Below are 23,450 nucleotides of genomic sequence, written 5' to 3'. Positions count from 1 at the left end.
ATTTTTAAATTCTGAAATGCGTCGCCAGTTGAAAATGCCCTAACAAAGACCAAAGAAAAAAAAACATAGCATGCGTAGTTGCGTACACACGGACTTCTCTGCATTCGTACTACGGCAGCAGCGGCTATCAACATCAAAGCAGCACAGCTTGCTCTTTACTCATCGTTTGACATGGGAACAAAGCCATCCAACCAGCCACACACACACGCACACTCATCGTCATTCACCTTTTCCGTCAGTGCCAGGACATGCCGGCAGAGACGGTGGAGGCATGTACCACATCAGCATGCCGCCAATGACCATGGCGGCAGGGCTCACCAGCGCTGTCAGCTCGCCCTCCCGCCGTCAACTAGCTAACGTGCCACCACAGCGGACGGCGGCAGGTGCCTGCCGCCACAGCCGGCAGCGGCATGGGGTCTTTTTTGACAATTCACTCGCGAGGTGGTCTTTTTTGACAATACATTGGGACATGTAGTCCTTTTCGTCAAAAATTCCTAAAGGGGGAGCCTTTAGCACTGGATGCTTAGCACCGGCAAGGTTTAAAATAGCGCGCTATTTCTCCGCTAATACCACGCAATAGCATATTTAGAGGGTCAACGCTAAATTTTAGTATTTTTGCTCGCTATGACGCTATTTGTGAAATAGTATGATATATCGTGCTAAAACTTCATAGTGTTAGCGCGCTATTTTTTTCAAGCTAAGTTGCTTTCACTTTTCGGTGGTAATGAACTACAATATGTTGATTTCTTTTCTAGATTAGAACTTAATATCGCTAATGCTGATGATTCTTAATAAAGAATTTATACTATGTTATTGCCTTGTGGTACTGATGTTAGCCTTCTGAAATATTGGAGATCTATTTGTTGTGTGTGGTTATATATGTATGGTTCAGTTATTTTTGGACTAAATATCCAACCTTTTTAGCGAAATCCTTTATTTTTAGACTATATTTGATATTTTTTTTCAAAACGCTATTTGAAATATATCAAGCAATTAACACGATATAGCGTCCATAGCGTTTGAAGGAGACCGACGCTATTTCATTTAGCACGCTATTTTAAACCTTGAGCACCGGTTGGCCATCCGGTGTATATGGCCCTTACCAACCGGTGCTAAAGACCCGTTTTTCACTGGTGCACCCTCAATTGCCTACAACATCGTGCTTGTTTCATGCGCATCAGGGGGATAATCATATGGGCTGCCGGAATCCCAATTGGTTAGATTACGGTGTCAGTCACATTCGGGAGTGGAGCCAACTTCACGACACAGATCTGCCTCTTTGAGGTGGTCGAACTTGAGATGTCGTATACCACAGAACCACGGGTTGATGGCTAGTATAAAGATAAAACCATTCCTGGACAGATGTAGTTTCATTGTCGCTTGCTCGCCACAAGTGGTGGGATGCTCTGTTCGTTCCTGAAGTAGTCGTCAGGATCCACCTCGCCCTTCGCCATCGCCAGTCTCTGGAAGTTACCCTTATAGTACTTCTGGCCCCAAACCTGACCGGCCTGGTAGCTGGTGACATTGCCCACAACGACATTCTCGCCCAGGTCAAGGTCCCTGTAGTTTACATAGGCCTCCCTCGGGTTCTGGCTTACATACGGCGCCATGAACGTGTAGAAGTCTTTGAGCCACTTCGTCCGCACCGATCCGTCCGTGGCGGCCGACCAGAAATTCATGTACTGGATGTTGTACAGCACGCCACCACGGTGAGGGAACGGTGTCGCCGACTCTGGGTAGCTGCTCATCTTCCCGCCATAAGGGTCCATGATCATTATCCCAGCTTCTGGCTTGGCGAGCCAGGTGAAGATCTGCACCCACGTGTCCTTGGGGATGGCCTGACGGACGTAGTCGGAGGTGGCCTTGCTGAAGCTGTTCATGGATGTTGTCCGGTTTAGGATGTCCTCCACAGTCGCGGTGTTGCCCAGGTAGATGTAGGGAACAGACTGAATCCATGTCATCTCCTTGCAGTGCGTCTTGTTCAGGCCAAGCTCGGGGAAGCGGGTTCCCATCAAAAGCAGGAGTGCGTCGCAGGTGCCCAGATACATGGACTGGAACTTAGCCACCTGTTTCTTGATGATCGCCATTATGAAAAGATCTTCAGGAAGAGCTGGGGCAACTTCTTGCCACTTAGTGAGGATGTTTATGGCGCCCTCGTTGACGGACTTGGGGATGCTGAACATTGTCACCCTCGGCGGGACGGGCACGAGCTTCACCTTCCACGACAGCACGATGCCGAAGCTCTGGCCGCCACCGCCGCGGATAGCCCAGAATACGTCCGTCCCCATGGTCTGTTTATCCAGGAGCCTCCCCTTGGCGTCCACCAACGTGGCGTCCAGGACGTTGTCGATGGCGGCGCCGTACTTTCGAAGCAGCATGCCTAATCCGCCGCCACTGAAATGGCCGCCCACGCCGGTCGTCGGGCACAGACCGGCCGGGAAAGCCAGTAGGATGCTTGCCTTCGAAATTGCGTAGTACAGCTCCCCGATCGTCGTGCCGGAGTCCACCCAAGCGGTGGCTGCCTTCTGGTCGACGCTCACGGAGCGAAGGGTTGCCAAGTCCACGACGGCGAACACCTCGGGGCGCTTGGACCGGTACGAGAGGCCCTCATAGTCGTGCCCGCCGCTGCGCACGCGGATGCGCACGTCGTTCTGGCGGCCGCAGACAACGGTGGCCTGGACGTGGGAGGCATTCGTCGGTGTGATGATGACGAGCGGCCTCACCGTGCTAGGCGTGAAGAACTTGGGGTTTTGGATGGAGGAGACGAGGACCGAAGAGAACGAAGGCGAGCTCTGCGTATACAAGAGCTGCTCCGGTATGGCTGCGGAGAGGCATTGGAGGAAGCCATCGGAGGAAGCTAGGGATGCATTGCACGAGAGGAAGCTGAAGAGGACTGCTAGCGCTAAGCTCTGAGACGAGGCCATGCTTTTTTCGTGCACTGGGCTGCTGCCGTTCCAGCAGTGCAGTGCTCACTGCTGTTGCAATACTTATACTTAGATGGTATGGAGCTTTCCGCTCCAGATATAGCCTATTTTACGACTTGGACTTCCCATCGGTCTCCAGCTGGCAAATGTGCCCAAATATCAAAGTCATGGTCAGCTATCAAGATTGTGGCTGAGGTGGTGACGATTGATTGGCGAGAACAAGTATATCGGATTGTAGTCGTGTAGTCAGCCTCACGACCTCACCACAACCGAGCTCCTCCTATACTTCTTGACGGCGAGGCTCGCTGCACGCTGAAGCTCGCGGCCACCATCAGAATCCCAGCCGAGCCATCAGATCAGGATTAATGGCGGTCAGGGCCTCGCAACAGCGATACAGGTTATCAATAGGCCCGACGCGTTGGCGGTGAACTGAGTTGGGGGTCTGCACGACAGCCTCATCTTACCGCTGCCAGTTTGCAGGATCGTGTGCTCCCTTCCGCACAGCCAAATTTTGGAAGGGGCACGCGGAGGCAAAATGCAGGTTCTTCGCATGGCCAGCGCTTCATGGAAAGATACTCAGGCATCTCCAGCGGCGCGACGCATTTCGAACGTCTGAAATGTCCGTTTACGTCGCGCGGCGGACGCTCGACAGACCGAGTTTGTCCGCGCGTCCGTTTGCACCTAGAGGTGGCTCCAGCGGACCAACGCATTTTCGCGTTTGCATCAATTTATGAAGTTTCCAAACAACAAAATAAGGAAATCAACAAAGTTATAGTTATTACATTTAAAAGTCGACATGAAAATAAGATAGTATTTCTCTAGGCATGATCTTCATGGCCAGCCAATGTCCACTGATGCTCAATCAGATCCGTTTGCAGCTGTTTGGAGACGTTCTCGTCAGTGACTTCTACATTCCTATGTACATAGTCCTGCCAAGATGAAGCTCCAGGAAGGGCGGCGCGGAAGGGCGGCGCAACCGGGAGCGTTTCGCCCGAAAACAGCCGGCAGGTACGCGGCGGAGCCAAGCCTGCTCTCCCGCGCGGCAAGAACGCAGCCGGCGGCGGCTACTGCGGCGCTGCGGCTGGACGGCGGCGGATGGGGTTGGGGTGGTGGTGACGCACTAGCGCAGCAAAGAAGGGGGAAAAGAAGAAAATCGAAGCGGTCGATTTCGCTGTCCCTGACATGCGGGACCGGGTAAGAAATGGAGGACGCTCCGCGCGACTGCCGAGCGTCCGCGGAGACGCAAACCTGACGCATATTTGGGCCAGGTTTGCATCTCCGCGGACGGCCCGGTCACTTTGCGTCGCCCCGCTGGAGCAGGCCCCAGACGCATTTCCGTCACAGCGGACGAAAACGGTCGCTGAGCGTCCGTTTGTGTCGCGCCGCTGGAGATGCCCTCACGTGAACATCGCGTTCCCCAAGGCGTCCCTCAAATGGAAATGTAGTATTTTTTAAATTGAATTTATTCAAACTTGTTATATATTAATGAATTTGAACGAAATTCGATGAAATTTAAAACTAAAACTAATCTAGTAGTACTTGTGGTTTGTGGTGCCCAAAGGGGTCGTAGTACTTGTGAAAGTTGTATGTGCTGTCTTCGACGACGTCCTACTTACCGCACTTGTCAGGCTCGTTGACGGACTCGTCGGCGGGCTCGTCCTTCACCACGCCGATGGGGCTAGTTAAATGTCCAGCGTGGATGGCCACGCAGCCATGCGCGACGAGACGCTTCACTGCGCCGTCTGGAAAATCCACGAGGCCATTATCGTCGCTTGACCAGAGGTAGGCGACGGTTTTTGGACTTCCGTGTCAATGACGTGTTGGGCGCCTCAAAAACCATTGGGGGCACTTTGGGGGATGTGACCGGAGATGCTCTAACCTGGCAAATAGTGTATGTCCGCACGACCCAATATGTAAGCTACGCAGAATCCATCCAGAGACGGTGTAGCACCTCACTCTCGACTGCCACTTCTCGACTTCGGTGAGAGAATAAATTACCGCCCGGAATGGGCATCTTGATGTGCCACGCCTGTGGGAGGAAGGAGTCTCAGTGATTGGTGGGATGAGATGATATCCAAGATCCCAAAGGATAGGAGAAGGGAGGCGAGCGGGACGATCATATGCTCGGTTTGGGTAGTTTGGAGGGAAAACAATTGCTAGGCAAGTTTTCCAGAATGCCGCCCTTGAGCAGGACGCCGTCGCGGCCTTGGTAAAAGATGAAATCGCACATAGGGCCTACGGGCACAGCCAAGACCCGGGAGACCACTTGCGGCTTTGACGAGGTGTGTAAGGCTGGACGGGGCGAGCTTTTGGCTCGGCTCGAGCTTTCCGCGGCTCACCCCGAGTTGAGCTCGGCTCGCAGAAGACGTGGACCGAGCCGAGCCCAATAATCTGGACCGCCGCGAGCTTCCGGCTTGGCTCGGGTTAGCCCGAAAGCTCGCTGTTTTCTGACACTGGACACGCGGTGACCACGTCTAAAGTCATGTCGCTCGCATTCCTGGTCACATACGGCTCCATATGATAGATGCCTGCGCCACCATTCTGCAAAAATTGTAGTAAGATAGATGGTGGGATTATATAGATCAAATGAGCAAGTCCTTAATGTTAAACATCTACTGTTGTTCCATGCACGCAAGGTGTTCGGCGAAATGAAATTGGTCACCGAATCGTCTTCCTTGCTCCCGCGGCGCTGCTCACCACTCGCCCTCGCCGCCCACCATCTCCGTCACGCAGATCCCTCCTTGCCGCTGCTGGAGAAGGTGGACCCACCTGCCAGTGACACAAACATGCTCAGCTCGCGAGCTGCACCGAGCTTTGCACAGGCTCGGGCCGAGCCCCTTTTTCCGGCTCGTGAGACAAAGGAGCCAGCCCGAGCCAAGTTATTTGGCAGCGAGCTAAAGTGCAGCTTACACCGAGCTCAGTCCGAGCTGGCTCGTGTCCAGCCTTAGGGTGTGTGCATGTGTTTTTCTGGGAGTTCCTTGAGCTCCTACGGTTTCCCCATTCTTCTACATAAACCTTTTTTCTACCTATCTAATCATACGGCACAGCGACTGCCATTTCCTCAAAAAAAAAAAAGAATGCCCATCCTAAACGGTAGATAGTTGTATAAGAGCATCTCCAGTCGCGTCCCCCAAACCGTCCCCCAAAGCGATTTGGGGCGCGCCGGACAAAAAAAGCGTTCCAGCCGCGTCCCCCAAAGCCCTTTTTTGTCCGGCACGGCCCGATACGGTGTCCGGTGCCCCGAGCCCCTCCCCGCCCCACAGGGGACGCTCCAGGCATGCCGGACACAACGAAGCGAGGCGGGGAGTGGCGGGGCCGACGCGTCGGCCGGCACGGAAGGCTAAAACCCCGTCGCCTACCTTTGGTCAAGCGACGTTAATGGCGTCCCTGTTTTCCCAGGCGACGCAGGGACGCGTCTCGTCGTGCATGGCCGCGTGGCCGTCCGCGCCGGAGTTATTGCGTGCAACCACCCGCTGCCGCCGCTGTTTTAAGACGCCCTCCAGTTATCGCCGCTCATCATAATCCTTCTCGTCGCCGCCGCCTCCCCTTCCCGGATCCTCTCCTCGCCGCTCAAAAAATGTCGTCCTCCCGCAAGATCGCCGCGGCGAACGGCTTCGGACGCGGCAGCCTCACCGTGGCGGAGGCGTGGGCGCTGTACCGCGCCCGGTATCCAGTCCCGCCGGACATGCGGCTGCCAAGCAGCGGCGGCTGGAGGATGGCCGTGAACGGCATTGGCGTTCCGCCGCCGCCGAAGCCGCGCACGGACCAATGGTGGGACGCCGTCATGGCCCGGCGGGCTCAACTCACCGCCGAGGAGCGGAGGGATCCGACGTGGGCGGTCGAGAACAACGACGCCTGGTGGACGACGTACTTCAAGGCCAAGTACGACGTCGAGATGCACAGCACCGACGGGCTCGTCGGCGGCCCCAACAGCTGGAACAAGGACGGCCGCGCCCTGTTCTGGGGCGTTCCGGGGCGCACCCTCGAGAACGTCATCCGCGGCCTCCGCAACGGCGCTCCGCGGCTGGAGATGCCGTCGTCGCCGCCGCCGTCTCCTCAATGGCAGCCGAGGAGGACGACGTACTCGTCCTCCTCGCACTCTTCTTCCTCGGGACCGGCGCGATCGACGCCGTCCTCGTCGTACCGGTCGGCGCCCTACACCGTCCCCAAACGGGAGGTCAAGGAGGAGCCGGCGGCACCCGTCAACACGAGGCGTGGCGGTAGCGGCAGCGGGCGGCAGCAAGGGAGCGCGGCGGCGCCCTCCTCATCCCGAAGCCGGAGGTGAAGGAGGAGCCGGAGGAATCGTCGCGGCGGCGCTGCCGGCGGAGTACGGCGGCAGCAGCGGCTCATCGCCGGCGGCGACGACCCCGAGGACTGCCCGAGGGCTGCGGGCGGCGTTCATGGCGTCCATGGACGACAAGGACGCTCGGAGGGGCGACCTGGACGCGGCGATCGCCATGTCCATCCTCGACTCCGGCAAGCCGCTGGTGGACCTCACCGACGACGGCGAGGCAGGACCAAGCGGCTTGGTGAAGGACGAGCCCGTGGACGAGCCCGTCGACGAGCGCGGCAAGCGAGGAGGTCGTCACCGACGAGATGTACAACTTCCAGCAGTACTACGACGCCTCCGGCCGCCGCAAGCGGTTCTAGATTAGGTTTAGTTTTAAAGTTAGTCAAATTTCGTTCGAATCTATGTAAATTTGGACGAATCTAATCGAATCTACTTAAGTTTAAAATTTGCGAAATTTTGTTTGGGGGACGCGACTGGGGAGCGACGTCCTCCGAGCGCGGCACGAACGAAACACGTCCCCCAAACGCTCAATCCGGCGCGGTTTGGGGGACGCGACTGGAGATGCTCTAAGTACGCTGGAAGAAAGGGAGATCTGCTTCGTTCATGAGCTCGATTTGACGAGCTCGATCTGACAGCTGACGATGTCAAAACGCTGAGAAGAGGCGTAGGTAGCTGAAGAGAACTGCTAGCGCTAAGCTATGAGACGAGGCCATGCTTTTTTTCGTGCACTGGGCTGCTGTCGTTCCAGCCGTGCAGTGCTCACTGCTCACTGCTGTTGCAATGCTTCTTAGATGGTATGGAGCTTTCCGCTCCAGATATAGACTATTTTACGACTTCGACTTCCCATCGGTCTCCAGCTGGCAAATGTGCCCAAATATAAAAGTCATGGTCAGCTATCAAGATTGTGGCTGAGGTGGTGACGATTGATTGGCGAAACAAGTCTGTTGGATTGCAGTTAGGGTTTTTTCTTCTCGTTCTCTAAAAAGTACCGGTGGCCAACGTTATTGCCAGTTACCGGAAATACCGATCCAAATACCGGACAAAAAAATTCAAACAAAATTTAAAACTTATCGGCCGAGAGAGAGAGAGAGAGAGAGAGAGAGAGAGAGAGACCTGATGGTAGTGGAGTAGTCGGCCCGGCTCCTCCTATACTTCTTGTCCGCGAGGTAGCAGGCTGCGCGCTGGAGCTAACGGCCACCATTAGAGGCCTGCTGAGACATTATATTAGGATTAATGGTGCATGGTCAGGACATGGTTTTTGAGTCGCTGTATAGTCGCTGAGTCATTTTCCAAAAATCACGGCGACTCGCAACTATACAGCGACTTATGGCGACTACACAGCATTTTTGGTCGACTATACATGAGTCGCAGCCTCAGGCGACTCACTTTTGAGTCGTGACTCAAAAACCATGGGTCAGGGCCTCGCAACAGCGATACAGGAAAACTGCCATTAACACCTTGCACCGAATGACCGAAACGAAAACAGGAAGAGGCGGCGCAAAGAATGGACCGCTCCCTTTGGAAGCCAGCCCTGCCGGCGGCAGCAACCAGGAGAGGCAGCGGCGCAATGTTTTGGGAGCAAGAGTGAATATGCATGGGATGCTACCCAAACAGGATGTCCGCAGACGTGTATTTCTTCACTGGTTTCTTTGTGCACAGGCATGAAACGTCGGTATACTATCACGGTTGGAAAAAATTCAGAGTTTCCAAGCGGGGGCCTTAAGGGCAAAGCTAAGGGGTTTATTATGTCCACACTACTAGACAATAAAAGAACTTGTTGCCGTGCCCATCGGCTTTAAGAAAAGTACAATAGGAATAATTTTAAAAATGAACAATAGAATATATGTTATACAATGTACAACCAATATAGAGGAAAAAGGATGTACATTTGGGGGGGGGGGGTAACATCCAACAATGCCCACTACTTTTTGGTCCTATATAAATATTTAAGCAGTTTAGTGGCAATACACAATTAGACATGGTAAAGAATAAGAACAACCATTTCTTGTATTTCATATAATTGGAAAGCAAAGCTTAGATGCAACATATATCGGATTACTGACCTGCAGACTCAAGCACGGATTTTTCAAAATTAAAACCGAAGAAATGAAGAGTGAGGCCTGAGGCAGATGGTTCGCCACATCGGTCGTCGAAAGTGAAACCAGGGAGGGAACGACCAGCTGGGTCCTGAGTGTCATCAAGCATAGTGAAGCATCAGTCAGCTAGGGAATTGTACCCAAAAAAACGGTTGCAGTAACCTATCACACACATATTTTATACTGTATTATATATGGAACTATCACAGAAACTAATTTTAATTTGCACATCCCAATAAAAATGCATATAGTTCACACATTAGTGGCATATGACATCTATTAAAATAAACTATGTTGTATGGAAATAAGTGGTTCACCATCTCCCTCAAATTTGCTGGTTAGAAGTAAAATAATAATTATATGATTGCATGAATTTCTACACAACCATCATTTTAGGTGGCCATAATAGCAAATACCAAAAGATATGTAAATCAAAAACATGTACGGATGCAACGGGAGCACACTGACTTTGTTGCATATTTGCTAGTTGCTTCAAATTATATAAGAGACAAAGAGATACTTGAACACTTGAATTATTGTCTGTCTTTATTTTGGAAAACAAGTGGCTCTGTCATTTTTTTTATGCTCGTAGTGGATTTTCAAAGAGAATATATGTTGCATGTCATATGTACAAGTACAAATATCTCCTTAAAAAGAATCATTATACAAAAAATTCCCTATATTAATTCTCTTTCTTATTTTTTAGAATCTTAAGTTTTTAGAATACAAGGATGAAGAATCACTCTATGATAATGTTTCTGTCATTTCATTATACAAATTGGACGACCTGTAGCAAAAGTGAGATATTGAACATTTTACACGGCAATCAAAAAGTCTCGTCCAGGTCTCTGAAACGTGTATGCAGGAGTAAGAGATCAATAACAAATATGAGGAGCAGAACAGTAAAACAAGAAGAGCTCTAAAGGGTGGTAGGTTTAGAAGATTATATTGGCAATACTGCTCATCGTAGAAAATCAGGAATTCAAATAGATAAGATTGGTCCAACCTGTAGTTGAAGGTCGTGCATTTAGTGAATTATACAAACGTAAACCTTTGCATTTATATGGAATACGCAAGGAGGTGAAGTTATGAATCTGTATGTTCGAATGAAGTAAAGAGAAGCTATTTGCATAAGAACTGAACTTTGTGATCTCCTACAGCGCTTGATACTACATAAACATTGGATCATCTTGCATCTACTTTGTGAGGCCCCTCTCACCAAAATATATGAGGCCTTGAATCAAGATCTAAACAAAAACTCCAAGTTGAACATAAATCAGAGAAACCACAGTTAGCGAAAAGAATATCTTCTCTCCCAACTTTTCTTATTTGAATTATTCAAAAAATGTAAAGAGAAAGAAGCATGGCAATGAATAATACTATCAGCTTTACATGTGCTACATAAAGAGTGCCAAGTATTGGACATGCAAAAACAAGCTATCTATTAACATAAAAAAACAGGTTATCTATAAGGAAGAAGAGAACGGAGATTCACTTGCTCCCGAGGCCGGACGCATTGGCGGTGGAGTGAGTAGGGGATCTACACGGCAGCCTCAGCTTACCGCTGCCAGTTCACGTCGTGTGCTCCCTTTGGCACGGCCAAATTTTGGAAGGGGCACGCGGAGGCAAAATGCAGGTTCTTCGCATGGCTAGCACTTCATGGAAAGATCCTCACGGCTTATAAATTGGCAATTAGAGGATGGCCGGATGACCCAATATGTAAGCTATGCAAGAGTCCATCCGGAGACGGTGCAGCACCTCACTCTCGACTGCCACTTCTCCACTTCGGTGAGAGAACAAATTTTCGCCCGGAATGGGACATCTTGGTGTGCCATCACCTGCATTAGGAAGGAGTCTCAATTAATGATTAGTGGGACGAGATAATATCAAAGATCCCAAAGGACAGGAGAAGGGAGGCCAGCAGAGCGATCATGTACTCTGTTTGGAGAGTTTGGAGGGAAACGAATATCTTGGCAAGTTTTCCAGAATGCCGCACTTCAGCAAGACGCCATCGCGGCCTTGGTAAAAGAAGAAATCACATAGAGGGCCTACACGCATAGCCAAGACCCGGGAAACCACTAGCAGCTTTGACGGGGTGCATGTGTGTGTTTTCTGGGAGTTCCTTGAACTCCTAGGGTTTTCCCATCCTTTTACATAACTTTTTTCTATCTACCTGATCATACGGCACAGGGACCGCCCTTTCCTCAAAAATAAAGAATGTCTGTCCAAAATGGTATATAATTGGATAAGTATGCTGCAATTCAGGGAGATATGCTTCATTCATGATCTTGATCTGACAGCTGACAATGTCAAAATCAGGGACGGAGCCAGCATCGAAACATGAGGGGGCGAACTGTGTTGTGAACTTCATGAGGGGGGCAGACATGGATAAATCACCATGAAAAAGCAGTTTAAGCGCCTACTATTCTTCACAAAATCTCAACCTTGGGGGGGGGCTAGCCCCCCCTCGTCCCCCCTTGTCTCGGTCCCTGGTCAAAATGCTGAGAAGAGACGTATGTAGCTCCAGTTTACTGTCTCTTAACAATAAGCCTTGTACAAGTCTGAATTTTTTAGATAAATAGACATGCCGAAATCTAAGATTGAAGAGCAAATTATCCTCTGCATGAACAAGAACAGTCAAATCCAATGGAGCAGTAATTGACTGGAACATGTAGAAAAAGTAGATGGAAATAGAGGCATTGTAATGCCACATAAAAATCTTATGCAATTAAAGGAGAAAATAGTTGGTGGCTAATACGATAAAATCTTATGCTATTAAAGGAGAAAATGGTGGGAGGCTAATATGATAAAGGTAACCTCTTAACTATGTTTGCATGGTAATTCACCATTCCGTTGTCCCATGCTATAATATCTTACTCACATGTTTAACATGATCAGGGGGCAATATGCTAAAGGCAATAGACGGCTATATGAGTGACCTGTAAACAATAGCACAACCACATTATCATAGATGGCATTAGTTGTAATTGCCATCAATAACTCGATTATAACCCATCTTATATACAAATTCCATTGAACATTATCAGCAACACAAGAAGCGATTTGTTACTTCCTATCAGCACTTTCAGCAAGCACATAATTGTTACCTGTGAGCCTAATCTGAAGAGTTAATACTTAATAGTGGAATATAAATAACTCATTGGTACGTAACAACTTCAATCTTGTACATCAGTACATGGAGCCTAGAATTTCCTTTATTAACTGATGGAAACGGGAGAAAAGACAAATTTAGGGAAGATAACAGTTTGCCATAGTCTTGTACTAGTAACTGTTGTTCCGTAAAAATGTTGCCAACTCCTGCCAATCAAAGGAAAGTGGTGAATCACGGCGTGCAGAAACAGAAATTTCCTCATTACTGACCCATCGCCGTGGCCACATGCACCGCTGCTGAAGCCACCGAAGCAGCCTTCTCTCCTCTTTAACCACCGGGAAAGTGAAAGGGGGAGATGGAGGCAAGCCGAGGGGGCGGCGCTGTAGAGCAAACCTGCAATTGAGAGGCGCTGCTTCACCGCCACCTCCGCTCCAGCTCTTCTAGGGTTTGGAGCACGAGCTACATCCCATCACCCCTCGTATCGCCCGACGAGGTCCTTGCGATCAGTCGTACCGGCGCAATGGAGAGGCAAGCACGGACCGGAAGCAAAGGCCCGGATGAAAGCCCCACGTGGCCCAATTAACGAGAGGTCATCCAGGTCAATCTTCGAAGCAGAGCATGGGCAGACGGCAATTCCTATACGCCGGTCAGGTCGGTCGTTGCCGCGCCTGGTATGGGCGGCCTGGTTGGCCCGTTTCGTGTTTATTTTCGTTTTCTGTTTCTTTTTCTTTTTTATTTTATTTTCTTTTTTTTCCTTTTTCATTTCTGTTTCTTTTTTTTTGTTTTTGTTTCTTTTCTGTTACTTTTTATTTTTTCAAATTTAAAAAGTTCAAATCTTGTTCAAATTTGAAAAATGTTCAAATCTGAAAATCGTTCAAAAAATGTTCAATTCTGAAAATCGTTCAAATTTGAAATTTGTTCATAGTAAAAAAATGTTCAATTTTCGAAAATTGTTTGAGCTAATAAATTGTTCATATTAAGGAAATGTTCAAATTTCAAACATTTTGAGATTTAAAAACTGTTCAAAATTTAAAACGGTTCAAATTTGAAACTGTTCAGTTAAAAAATGTTCAAATTTAAAAACTGTTCATTTTCTGAAAACTATTCAAATTTTTGAGAAATAATATTTCTCAAAAAATTCTTTTAAAAGTTTTAGACTTTAAAAACCGAAAATATAAACAGAAAAGAAGGAAGAAAAAAGGAAAAAAGGCTCAAATGATGCGATGGGTCACGGCCCACTGAGCCACCCGGATCGTGGGGACTGTGCGGTGTGTTGCTCCCACCGATCAGGTCGGTGTATAGGCCCCCCCTTGCGCAGACAACGATTCCTATTCTCCGCTGAAAGCTGGAGCGATCCCGCTCTCCGCACAAGGCGGATTATATCTCGGCGGCCCATTAGCGACCAAAATCAAATCTCCGTTTTTCTCCGGTTTTCTTAAGTTTATTTTGAGTTTCCCGATTTTCTTGCTTTTTTGGTGCTTTTGTCGATTTTCCCTGTCAGTTTGGTTTTGAACTTTTTCAAACCTGGACTTTTTGAAAGCTGGAAATTCTTTTCGAACATTTTATAATCTAATTTTTTTTTCAAATTTTAAACATTTTTTATATTCGAACATTTCTCAGATCCAACCATTTTTAGATTTTATTTTAAAAAAAATTCATATTCGGACATATTTGAAATTCAAACTATTTTTTGGTTGGAGTATTTTTTATTTTTTTATTTTGTCATATTAGTACGTATTTGAAACTCGAATTTTCTTAGATTTGAAAAAAAATTAAATTTAAATTTTTGATTTGGACATATTTGAAATTTGAATATTTTTTACTTTCTAACATTTTTAATTTGAACATTTTTTAATTTAAACATTTTTCATATTTCGACATTTTTTAAATTCGAACATATCTTACCATTGTATAGTTTTTAGATTTGAACATTTTTAAAATTTAAACATTTTTTACATTCAGACATTTTTTAAATTCAAACTTTTTTAGATTTGAACAATTTTAATTTGAATATTTAAAAAATCCAACTTTTTATGAACATGTGTTCTGGAGCCTTATTCTATCCTGCGCGAGGAAACACTGAAACAAAAATGCACGAGCAAAAATAACATATACTACTGTGGGCGTAAAATTGGAACGATACATCTACACGCGCGCCAATGAAGAAACAGGGAAACATCTGCCTAGCGGAAGTGGAACGAGCCCATAGTAGCCCGTGTTATGTGGAACCAATCGTTTGCTTGGCTTAAAAGGGTACAATAGGGGAAACTCTCATTTGCAACTAGTTGCGCCCGCACCCCATTTTTTGTTGTGACACTTCTAAGTTTCCAAAAAATGCAAACTAAAATTTTAGACATACATTGTGTTGTGTCTTGTGCATCTGTGAAGTTTCATCCAAAAATATGTCAAAATGTGACCTGTGTAAAAAAGAGAAGACGTACGTAAATAGTGTCACGTACTATTTACAGATCATTTGTTCTTTTTGTGTAGGCCATATTTTAACATATTTTTAGATGAAACTTCACAGATGCACAAGACACAACACAATGTATGTCTAGAATTTTAGTTTGCATTTTTTGGAAACTTGAAAGTGTCACAACAAAAATGGGGTGCGGGCGCAACTAGTTACGGAATATCCCCTCTCGGTACAATAGGTGCTCCCTAGGCAAACTTTATTCACCGATCAGGTCGGTAGTAACACCAAGCTGCACACGCAGCGTTGGTATGGGCCTGGCCGACTTTTTTCGGTATTGTCATATTTTTGGTCGCTTTTGGTTTCAATTTTTCCTTGATTTTTATAATTTCATTCAAAAAAGTTATAAAATATGAAATATTCAGATTTAAATAAACTGTATTTCAAAATTTGCTCAAATTTTGAATTTGTTCATATTTCAAAATTTGTTCAAATTTGAAAAATAAATAGATTTGGAATGTGTCCGAGTTTCAAAGAATGTTCATGTTTTAAAAACGTTATACTCAAAAAATTGTTAAAAATTTAAATTTGTTCAGATTTTAAAAACTTACAAATTAAAATAAAAGTTCTCAAAAATTATTTTGATTTTTGAAAAATATGTTCAGATTTTTAAAATTAAAAAACATAAAAGAAACTACAAAAAGATAACAGAGAAAAGAAACGGAGAGGTACCTATTATGGGTCGCGGCCTGTCAAACTGCTGCAGGTCCGAGTATGTGGTACCCTGTTCAAGCCGACCAGGTCGGCGAACAACATCTCCCCTACAACTACATATGTTAACAAGCAAACTACAATTGATCTAGCGGCATACGGATTGCGGGCTTGTTTCATAGGTGCCCTCACAAATCTAGACATGACTATAAACAAATTATCAGGAAAATCAATATCATTAGATTTTTCATAAAAAATCATAATTGATTTTCGTATTTATTAACAACATAACTACCAAAGTCACATATATTCAGAAACATTATTATGTTTAAAACGTTATATATTTTTTGGATCAACCTAAAATACTACATAATATGCATAGAGGAAAAAGAAATAGGCACTTAACATTTTTTATATACAAAGATGACGTCCTTGGAGTCCCAACAACTAGCCCTGACCATTCCCCGTCCTCCAATAGTTGATATCTCCGAAAATTGAGAACCAAGGCATAGCCAGGATAGTGGGCATGGGCTAATGCGTGCTTGCCTAGATTCAAGTCTCTGCACTCGCAGGCCATGTTGTACTTAATAAAATCTTCTATAAAATAAGCTAATGGCTTCTTTCCTTTTAGTCTCTTAACTATTTGTGATATATCTATACCTAATAATAAAGGAGCTAAGGTTTCTGCCAAAAAGTTTCGTCAACGCTTTTTTGAGACCGTTTTGCCCTCCCACCAAAGCGTTTTTTTCAGCCAATACCACCGTACCGTTTCGTTTGCTTCTTCTTTTCTCCAACCGGAAAACACGTCTCTACTTACGAGGTCCACCTCTTCCGACCCATCCACAGCCGGATGGGCGCCTCCACGAATGTCTGGGCATCTCCCTCCAACGCATCTGTGCAGAGCAACTTCTGGTCGCCATTATTCTCGTGCTCCCGTGCTCGGCCGCCTGATCAAGGAAGTAAACTTTTCTTGAGCTCCGAGCTTGACCGGAGGCTTGACCGTCGAGGTCGCGGGCGGCCGGCCTGGAGGAGCTCCGGGCATGAACGCGGTCGCGGTGGCGGCCATCAAAGGAAGGGAGACAGCGGCGGCCGGCGAGTGAAGGGAGGCAGAGGCGGTAGAGGATTCGGCAGGCGTGGGACGAGAAGATGATGCGATTTGGGAATTTTTTTCTTTCGTCTGCTCGATGTGTGGTGCTAAGTGCTAACGATAGAACGATGTGAATTAGCGCTACTGGCCCACTGGGCTAGCTTTAGTCATTTGGCTGGTTGGGTTAGCACGAGTGGATACGGTGGTACAGCCCAACGACCATGTGCTACAACGTGAAAAAAACTAGCTGGACTGTATGTACGATTACATAGTTCTTAAAAACTCTGAATGTAGGGTACAATGACATCAAAATAACGATTCGCTATTCCTTTTCTGCTCCCACCTCCGAACTGGTCCATACTCCCAAGGTAATGAGCCACCATCTCAAAAAAAAAAGGTAATGGGCCACGTAGTGTGCAGCTGGGCCAAGAAAACCATCCAACCTGCGTGCTACCAACTGCCCCGCTGAGAGCCTCAGATTAGTCCCATACCGCTTAATTATAGGGAGCCTCACCAGTTTATATACCTAGATTTTTTGGATATTAGCAAGCAGCCACAGATCTGATGAGGAAACGAGTCTGCCAGACTAAGCAAGACGGGCCGGTGGCTCAGGTCGAGAGAGGACTCCGTATAATTCAGAGAAGAGAGGCCACCGGCGCCCCCTGGTTCGACGAAGACGATGAACGCTGCCGGGCGTTGATTCAACGAGGAGGCAGGCAGGCAGCCCGCGCGCAGCATCCGCCCAGTGCCCCAGCTCTGCTCTGCCCCCTCATCGCGCGCCAAGGACCCTCCGCCTCGATCCCGACGCGCCGGTCGTTACCCGCTCGTCGGTTCATCACCGGCTCACCGCAGTGCTCGCACCCGCTCGCGCGCAAGCCACAAGGGAGAGGTATAAAAGTGTATATATGTGCGCAGATGCTTTAGTGTCAAACAAGTAGGAGGATCTTAGTTGTTCTTTTTCTGCAGCTCATATTATAAACTTTCTTATTTATGTATAACTGTAAAAATTAAGATTATTCTGCAATTTGTTAGAGTAATTTATTTTTTAATTTTAAGTTAACATATTTTGCTCTTCCGCGGCAACGCGCGGGCATTGTCCTAGTCTTTTAAAAAAGGCGAACGAATAGATGTTGATGCTAGCACGGCAGCCACATAAATACATAATACGTGGCAGATGATATCCACGTCAATCTCCGTCAGGCCTAGTCAGCAACGCCCCATCTCGCATATACTATGCTGAATCACACCAGCAACAAATGACGCTTCAACCAATCATGTACCAGCTCGAATGCCCAGTCAGATACTCCACCAAGTTTCACTGCATTCTCATCGCATGACCTAATTTTTCTGACATGTATCCACATCCTTATCCTTAAAATAGGATCATCATCAGGAATCTCCAGCCATTTCTTAACGAGCGTTGATGGAATCGGTTGCTCGAGACTTGAGTGATTCAGGTCGTCATAAACAATGTTGCATCCGCCCCACCAAGAGCAATAATTTGTAGGAAATGGTTCTGATCATGATCCTTAAACTGCCGGCTGGAGATACACAGAGAAAAGGAGAAACAACCCGATGGTCGCATCCAGCGTTGTGCTGATAAGGCAGAAGGGCATCTTGCATGTTTGAGCAATTCATTCAGCACCGTAGAAACAGAATATATATCTACATCTCCCTTTTGTTGAGTTGCTTTGGCATCACCGTTATGTGTTAAGTTTAAGCGCGCGGCCACAAATTTGGTGATTATCTCGTATGATTGTTCATCTCATCGAACGAGGTTAGTAAAATGATCTTGTAAGCCCAAAAAAAAGATCATGTAAAAGTACAATGACACGCAGCCTGCGGGTTCTCAAAAAAAAATCTTTTAAAAATGCCACTACATTATCAATCTTTGGGTCTTTTTTATTACAACGGTTTATGTAATGACTTGTTTGATTTGTATAATTGTATGTTATCAAAAAACTAAAAAAGATTCGAGTTTCAAATATAAAGTTTTATTAAATTTTTAAACGAAAGTCTCAAAATAAGTCCGACTTTAAATTAACAAAACCATCAACCAACCAGGAGTAACAACAGATAAACACAAGCAAAAGAAAAAATAACAAAAGACTACACCAAATAGCCAAGCCGAACAAAAACGTCGGCTTGATCTAGGTTGACGGTGCCTTCTCTTTTGTTGCACCGGAAAAGACCTCAACCATGTCCACGAACCCGAGAAGCACTGTGATCTGGCCCCAACTAGACTAACATGCAAGACACACACTAGATCTGGAACCATGCCATCTAGGTTGGCTCGGCCCGACCCATATCCAGACGCCACCAATGGCGCTAGATCCGACCGCACCACGATGGCGGCACCACCACCCTCGCGTCTATCGACCACAACTTCACCAGTGCGACCACCATGGTTGGAGGTTAACCACGCCCGCAAAGGCCGCATGCCTAGCTTGTGTGCCAGATTCACCAAGGATCTAGGTGCCCTACCCACGAGCAGGGCACGCACCAAGCGGCAAGGTGTGGCGAAGGACCATCGTATCGAGGCACCGCACGCAGCAAGTCGACGGGGACCTACATAGCAAGACGACGAGGCTGGTGCAACAACGGCTAGATCTAGCGCGGAAACTCCCTGCGCTCGAGAAGGAGGGAGGGGGACGGGGAGGAGGGGAATGGTTGCTAAGAGAAAGGCCATCAGTGTCGTCAAGAGGGGAGGGGACGAGCGGCACGGGGCTGGGGAAGGGACACGGGGGCCATCGGTTCAGTACTCTCTTTCTTTTTGTGAATTAGATGGTAAGTTTGGCTCGATTTCTGTTATTGAATCCAACCACTTGAAAGATTCAATGTTTTTTTCCAAGGTGTAACCAAACACAATTAGGTAGTTCTAGCTTGTAGTATCTAAATCCCGTATGACCCCAGAAAAAAGACACGATAAAGGCATGGCTGTTCGTACATGTACATTTGCCACATAAGATTCATCAAAAAAGGGTATTGCCGCGTAGGACCGTCGGGCGAGACTACGTCGTGAGGCTAGTGCACCTAGGGATGATAGAATATTTGTTGCTTGCGTCGCGGTTCACATGGCATGATTTTCTCTGAATATTGTAGCGCTATAGGAGCACGTGCAAACCAGTCGGCAATAAAAAGTGCCCAATCATGCCGTTGACCCCGCATCAGCATTTGATTTAACTTCCACTGAGACTGGCCATAGTGCTAGTATCATAGCTAGTATCATGCATATTGATAACACAAAAATGATGATGTGGCAGCTAATTAAGGAGGAGAGAGAGGATTAGAGTAACATAGGTGGATACTGTATCATAGCACATATCACAAGAAAATTTAATGCCAAACAAATCTTGTACACAAATTTGCATTGAGATTCTAAAAAACAATAAATATAGCATGGCTATGATACTACTCTATGATACTACCCACTATAGAGGTAGTATCATACACAAATATCATATACATGATACTACTACATGATACTTACCACTATGACCAGCCTGAAGTTTCCTCAAAGGAAAAATCCACGGAATTTGAATCTTGTGGCGGCTGTGAAACCACCGGGAATCTTTCGGTTTTCACATCACAGCAGCCGGTGGCCAGTGGCCATTCTGTCCCGGACCTGCATCAGGTTTCGACAAATCAGCTTACCATCATCATCAGCAGCACCCAACTCCAGATCGCTCGTCCCAAACCACATCATGTCGACACGATCAAAGTTCGCCTGGAATGAATCATGGAATTCTTAGCTTCAAAGCAAGCGAAAAAATGCTTTCTTGGCGTCGACACGGAAACACCGATCAGATCAGCCTGCCCACTCGCATCAAGTTTTCTTGGCCTCCTCTTTCACATTTGCTTTGTGTTGCTTGCAAGAGCTTATAACACTTTTACATCATCAATCAAAACTAATCTTAACTCTGGTAATCAAATAGCTCGATCGAAGAAGCGTACATGGCAAAAAATATTTACAGTTGATCTTTGCCAACGGACAGCACAAAAAAGGAAGTGGAGTTTCTTCCTGGTCAAAAGCAGAATCATCATCTGACGGCCGAGGCGACGTTGTGCGCCCAGAGGCGGAGGTGCTCCTTGAGATCGGCGCCGCCGTCGGCCGCCGGGATCCTGAAGGTGCCGAGCACCCGCCTCACCTCCGCCTCCTCGTCCTCCCACGCCTCGGACAGGTACGGCCTCCTCCTCCTCGGCGCCGAGGCGGACGCCGAGGCCGCCCTGCTCCTGCAAGCTTCCTCCTCGGCGGCCGCCGCCTCGGCTTTCTTGGCCTCTTTCTCCTCGGCCGCGCGCAGCCGGCGGAGGCCGGGAACGATGGAGGCGAGCTCGGCGTCGACGTCGGCCTCGGAGAAGGTGAAGCCGAGGTCCCGCAGGCCTTTGACCTCCTCGAACTCCAGCTCCGACAGGCTCCGCCCGCGCGCCTGCTGCTTCCGCCTTCTCCCTCCCGGCCGCCGCCGCCGCTCGGGCTGCGGCTGCGGCGCCGGCGCGGCTAGCCCGTCCTTTCCGGACAGGATGGTCTCGAGCCTGGCGCGGTGGGCGTGGGGGATCTTGACCGGCTCCAGCGTGTCGAAGGTGGCCGTCTTCGCCTCGTCGCTCCGCGTCCGGCGGTGCCGCAGCCCGGTCGGGGCCCGCTGCAGCTCCCGGTTGCTCTCCGCCGGTGCCTGCTCCGGCGGCTGCGGCTGCTCGAGCGCAGGCGGCGACGGTGTTGGGGCAAGAGGCGCGGGAGCAGGGGAGTAGCTGTGGAGCACGAGGCGGTGGAACCAGTAGGTGTCGTAGAGCGCGATGGCGTCCTCCGCCGCCGCCACTTCTGGCTGCGGCCGCTCCATTTCGGGAGAGAGGGTGAGTGCGCGCCGGGTTTCTCGACGGGATTGGCTGTGGTGGCGTTGGGCGCGGCGGCGGGCGAGGTTTATATACAGCGGAGCGCGGTGTAGGCAGCCTAGCGCGTCGGTCGGGGCGTGCACACGGTCACGGTAATTGCATTGCAAACGCGGGAAAATTAGGGTGGTCGTGTCAGCGACTCGGCGTAGAAGGTTCTGACTTGTTCTGAGGAGGCTGCTTGGCCGTTACGTACGTACACGTAATTTGTAGTACTGCTTTTGCGCACGTATTCGGTATTGCTGACGATCTCAGACCTCCTAGTCCTAGCTGATGTGTATGGCTATGTCATCATGTTGTAGGAAATTCGGTGCATTGTGTGTAGAAAGTGCAGTTGCTATCGGTGCCGATGTTCCGTAGATTGAAGGAAGGGGACGTACGTACACTCCATAAAGTTCTCGGGCGACGCTGAGCGTCGGTTGGCTGAAAAAGAGAGAAAAATCGGTCGTCCTTCGCTCCGTCCGATCGAGATCCGATGTCTAGAATTAATCGTAATGTAACTTTTACGTTTTGCCTCCTATTTTTTGGAAACTCAACCCGCAGTCCTTCTCTTTCCCAGTTAAACTGAAAAGTTATATCCCTTTAGGCCCGACATCCTCAATATTTACAACAAAAATGCCACCCGACGAAGGATCTGAGTCATAACGAGTATTACAACAAAATCCTCACCCCGCTTACAAAAAAATATACTATTACAACAAAATATTCACAACAAAATTTTAAAATGTAAATGTTATAAAAAGTGGATAATTAACAACTACTTTTCTACATGTTGGTTTACAACAAAAATTGACATCAATTACAATAAAAAATCAAAAGCTATAACAACAAAAAAACACGTGTTCGTGACTATGAAAAATTGGTTAAACAATAACAAATTTTCTATATATTTAATTACAATAAAAATCACCAACTATTTTACCAAAAATTATAGGCGATTACAACAAAACAATTTATGGCAAACGCCCAGGTAAACATTACAACATCTCTAACGTACTTTCTTTATAAATTTTATACGTAATTGTTACAAAACTAACAAACGTATACAACATCTCTACGTGCGGCATGACGAAGCTAGAATGGCGTTGGCTGCTTTGCTTGCATGGGTTGCGCTGACTGCTTTGCTTGCATGGGCTAAAATCGCAGCAGGGAGTGTTTACGGGCTAGTGGGCATGTGCGAAAAAACTACTGGCAGGCCGTCGGACGAGCGAGCGAGTAAGGGACCGATCGCGTGCCAGCGATCGGTCGCCCGAAAGCAAGCGTTTTCCCATAACTAACCCCTTTGTTTACAATCGACGGGCGTTGTCGATTAAGTTGTGTGCGAGGCGGGAACTTTTTCACGACCCTTCCCTTCTCATTTGGAACTTGGATACAATACAATCTTAGCTGAAATCTAAACATGTAAGTCTAGACATGTTCAGAAAATTGAGCAAGGCCTTTCTATCGTGCAACCTATGTAGCGTGCATGCTTCTTGCTTCGAATCATGTGTTTCGATGTTTCATCGAAACTAAAATAAATGGTATGCATTGAAACTCGTTGGAACGGTGCACGTTAGGTAGCATGCACGGTAGAAAGACATTTCTCTTTAAAAAATTAGCATGTTCTCCCATCCAATCAAGGTTAGGTGAAGAGAGAACCTCGTCAAGATGGTGAAGGTCCTCCAATATATTCCCCTGGCTGTGGCTAGGGTTAATAAGTAGCTAGAGACATTTTTCTAAAGACGAGCATGAACTAATTCGCAACGGTAAGATGTTTTATAGATTCATGCATTTTGTTTGTATTCAACTTTTTTTTTGTATTCAACATTAAACCTTATTAGTTATACATGGCACTTGGTGTGGTGAAGAAAAGCAAAATGTATTTCATAGTTTTATTGGCTAAATGCATGCGTACAATGCAAATAAAATGATCACAAACCAACGCTAATTTGCATT

General features: G+C 47.5%; 2 protein-coding genes across 2 annotated transcripts; both read right to left on the bottom strand.

The window, feature by feature from the left end:
- Window positions 1-1,186: 1,186 nt before the first annotated feature.
- On the bottom strand, window positions 1,187-2,973 carry LOC124693396 (berberine bridge enzyme-like Cyn d 4). Its single transcript, XM_047226876.1, has one exon. The coding sequence runs from the start codon at window positions 2,922-2,924 to the stop codon at window positions 1,371-1,373; it is 1,554 nt and encodes a 517-aa protein (XP_047082832.1). The 5' UTR covers window positions 2,925-2,973; the 3' UTR covers window positions 1,187-1,370.
- Window positions 2,974-20,455: 17,482 nt separating this feature from the next.
- LOC124683606 (translation initiation factor IF-2-like) lies at window positions 20,456-21,505 on the bottom strand. The gene has a single exon (XM_047218092.1). The coding sequence runs from the start codon at window positions 21,464-21,466 to the stop codon at window positions 20,675-20,677; it is 792 nt and encodes a 263-aa protein (XP_047074048.1). The 5' UTR covers window positions 21,467-21,505; the 3' UTR covers window positions 20,456-20,674.
- Between the last annotated feature and the right edge of the window lie 1,945 nt (window positions 21,506-23,450).

Source organism: Lolium rigidum, chromosome 1 (assembly GCF_022539505.1).
Source record: "Lolium rigidum isolate FL_2022 chromosome 1, APGP_CSIRO_Lrig_0.1, whole genome shotgun sequence".
Taxonomy (NCBI): domain Eukaryota; kingdom Viridiplantae; phylum Streptophyta; class Magnoliopsida; order Poales; family Poaceae; genus Lolium; species Lolium rigidum.
Note: the sequence above shows the minus strand (reverse complement) of the source record. Positions and strands in the feature narration are given on the sequence as shown.

Excerpts from the sequence above, each read along its gene's own strand:
- LOC124683606 (XM_047218092.1), bottom strand. The coding sequence starts at position 21,466 with ATGGAGCGGCCGCAGCCAGAAGTGGCGGCGGCGGAGGACGCCATCGCG.
- LOC124693396 (XM_047226876.1), bottom strand. The coding sequence starts at position 2,924 with ATGGCCTCGTCTCAGAGCTTAGCGCTAGCAGTCCTCTTCAGCTTCCTC.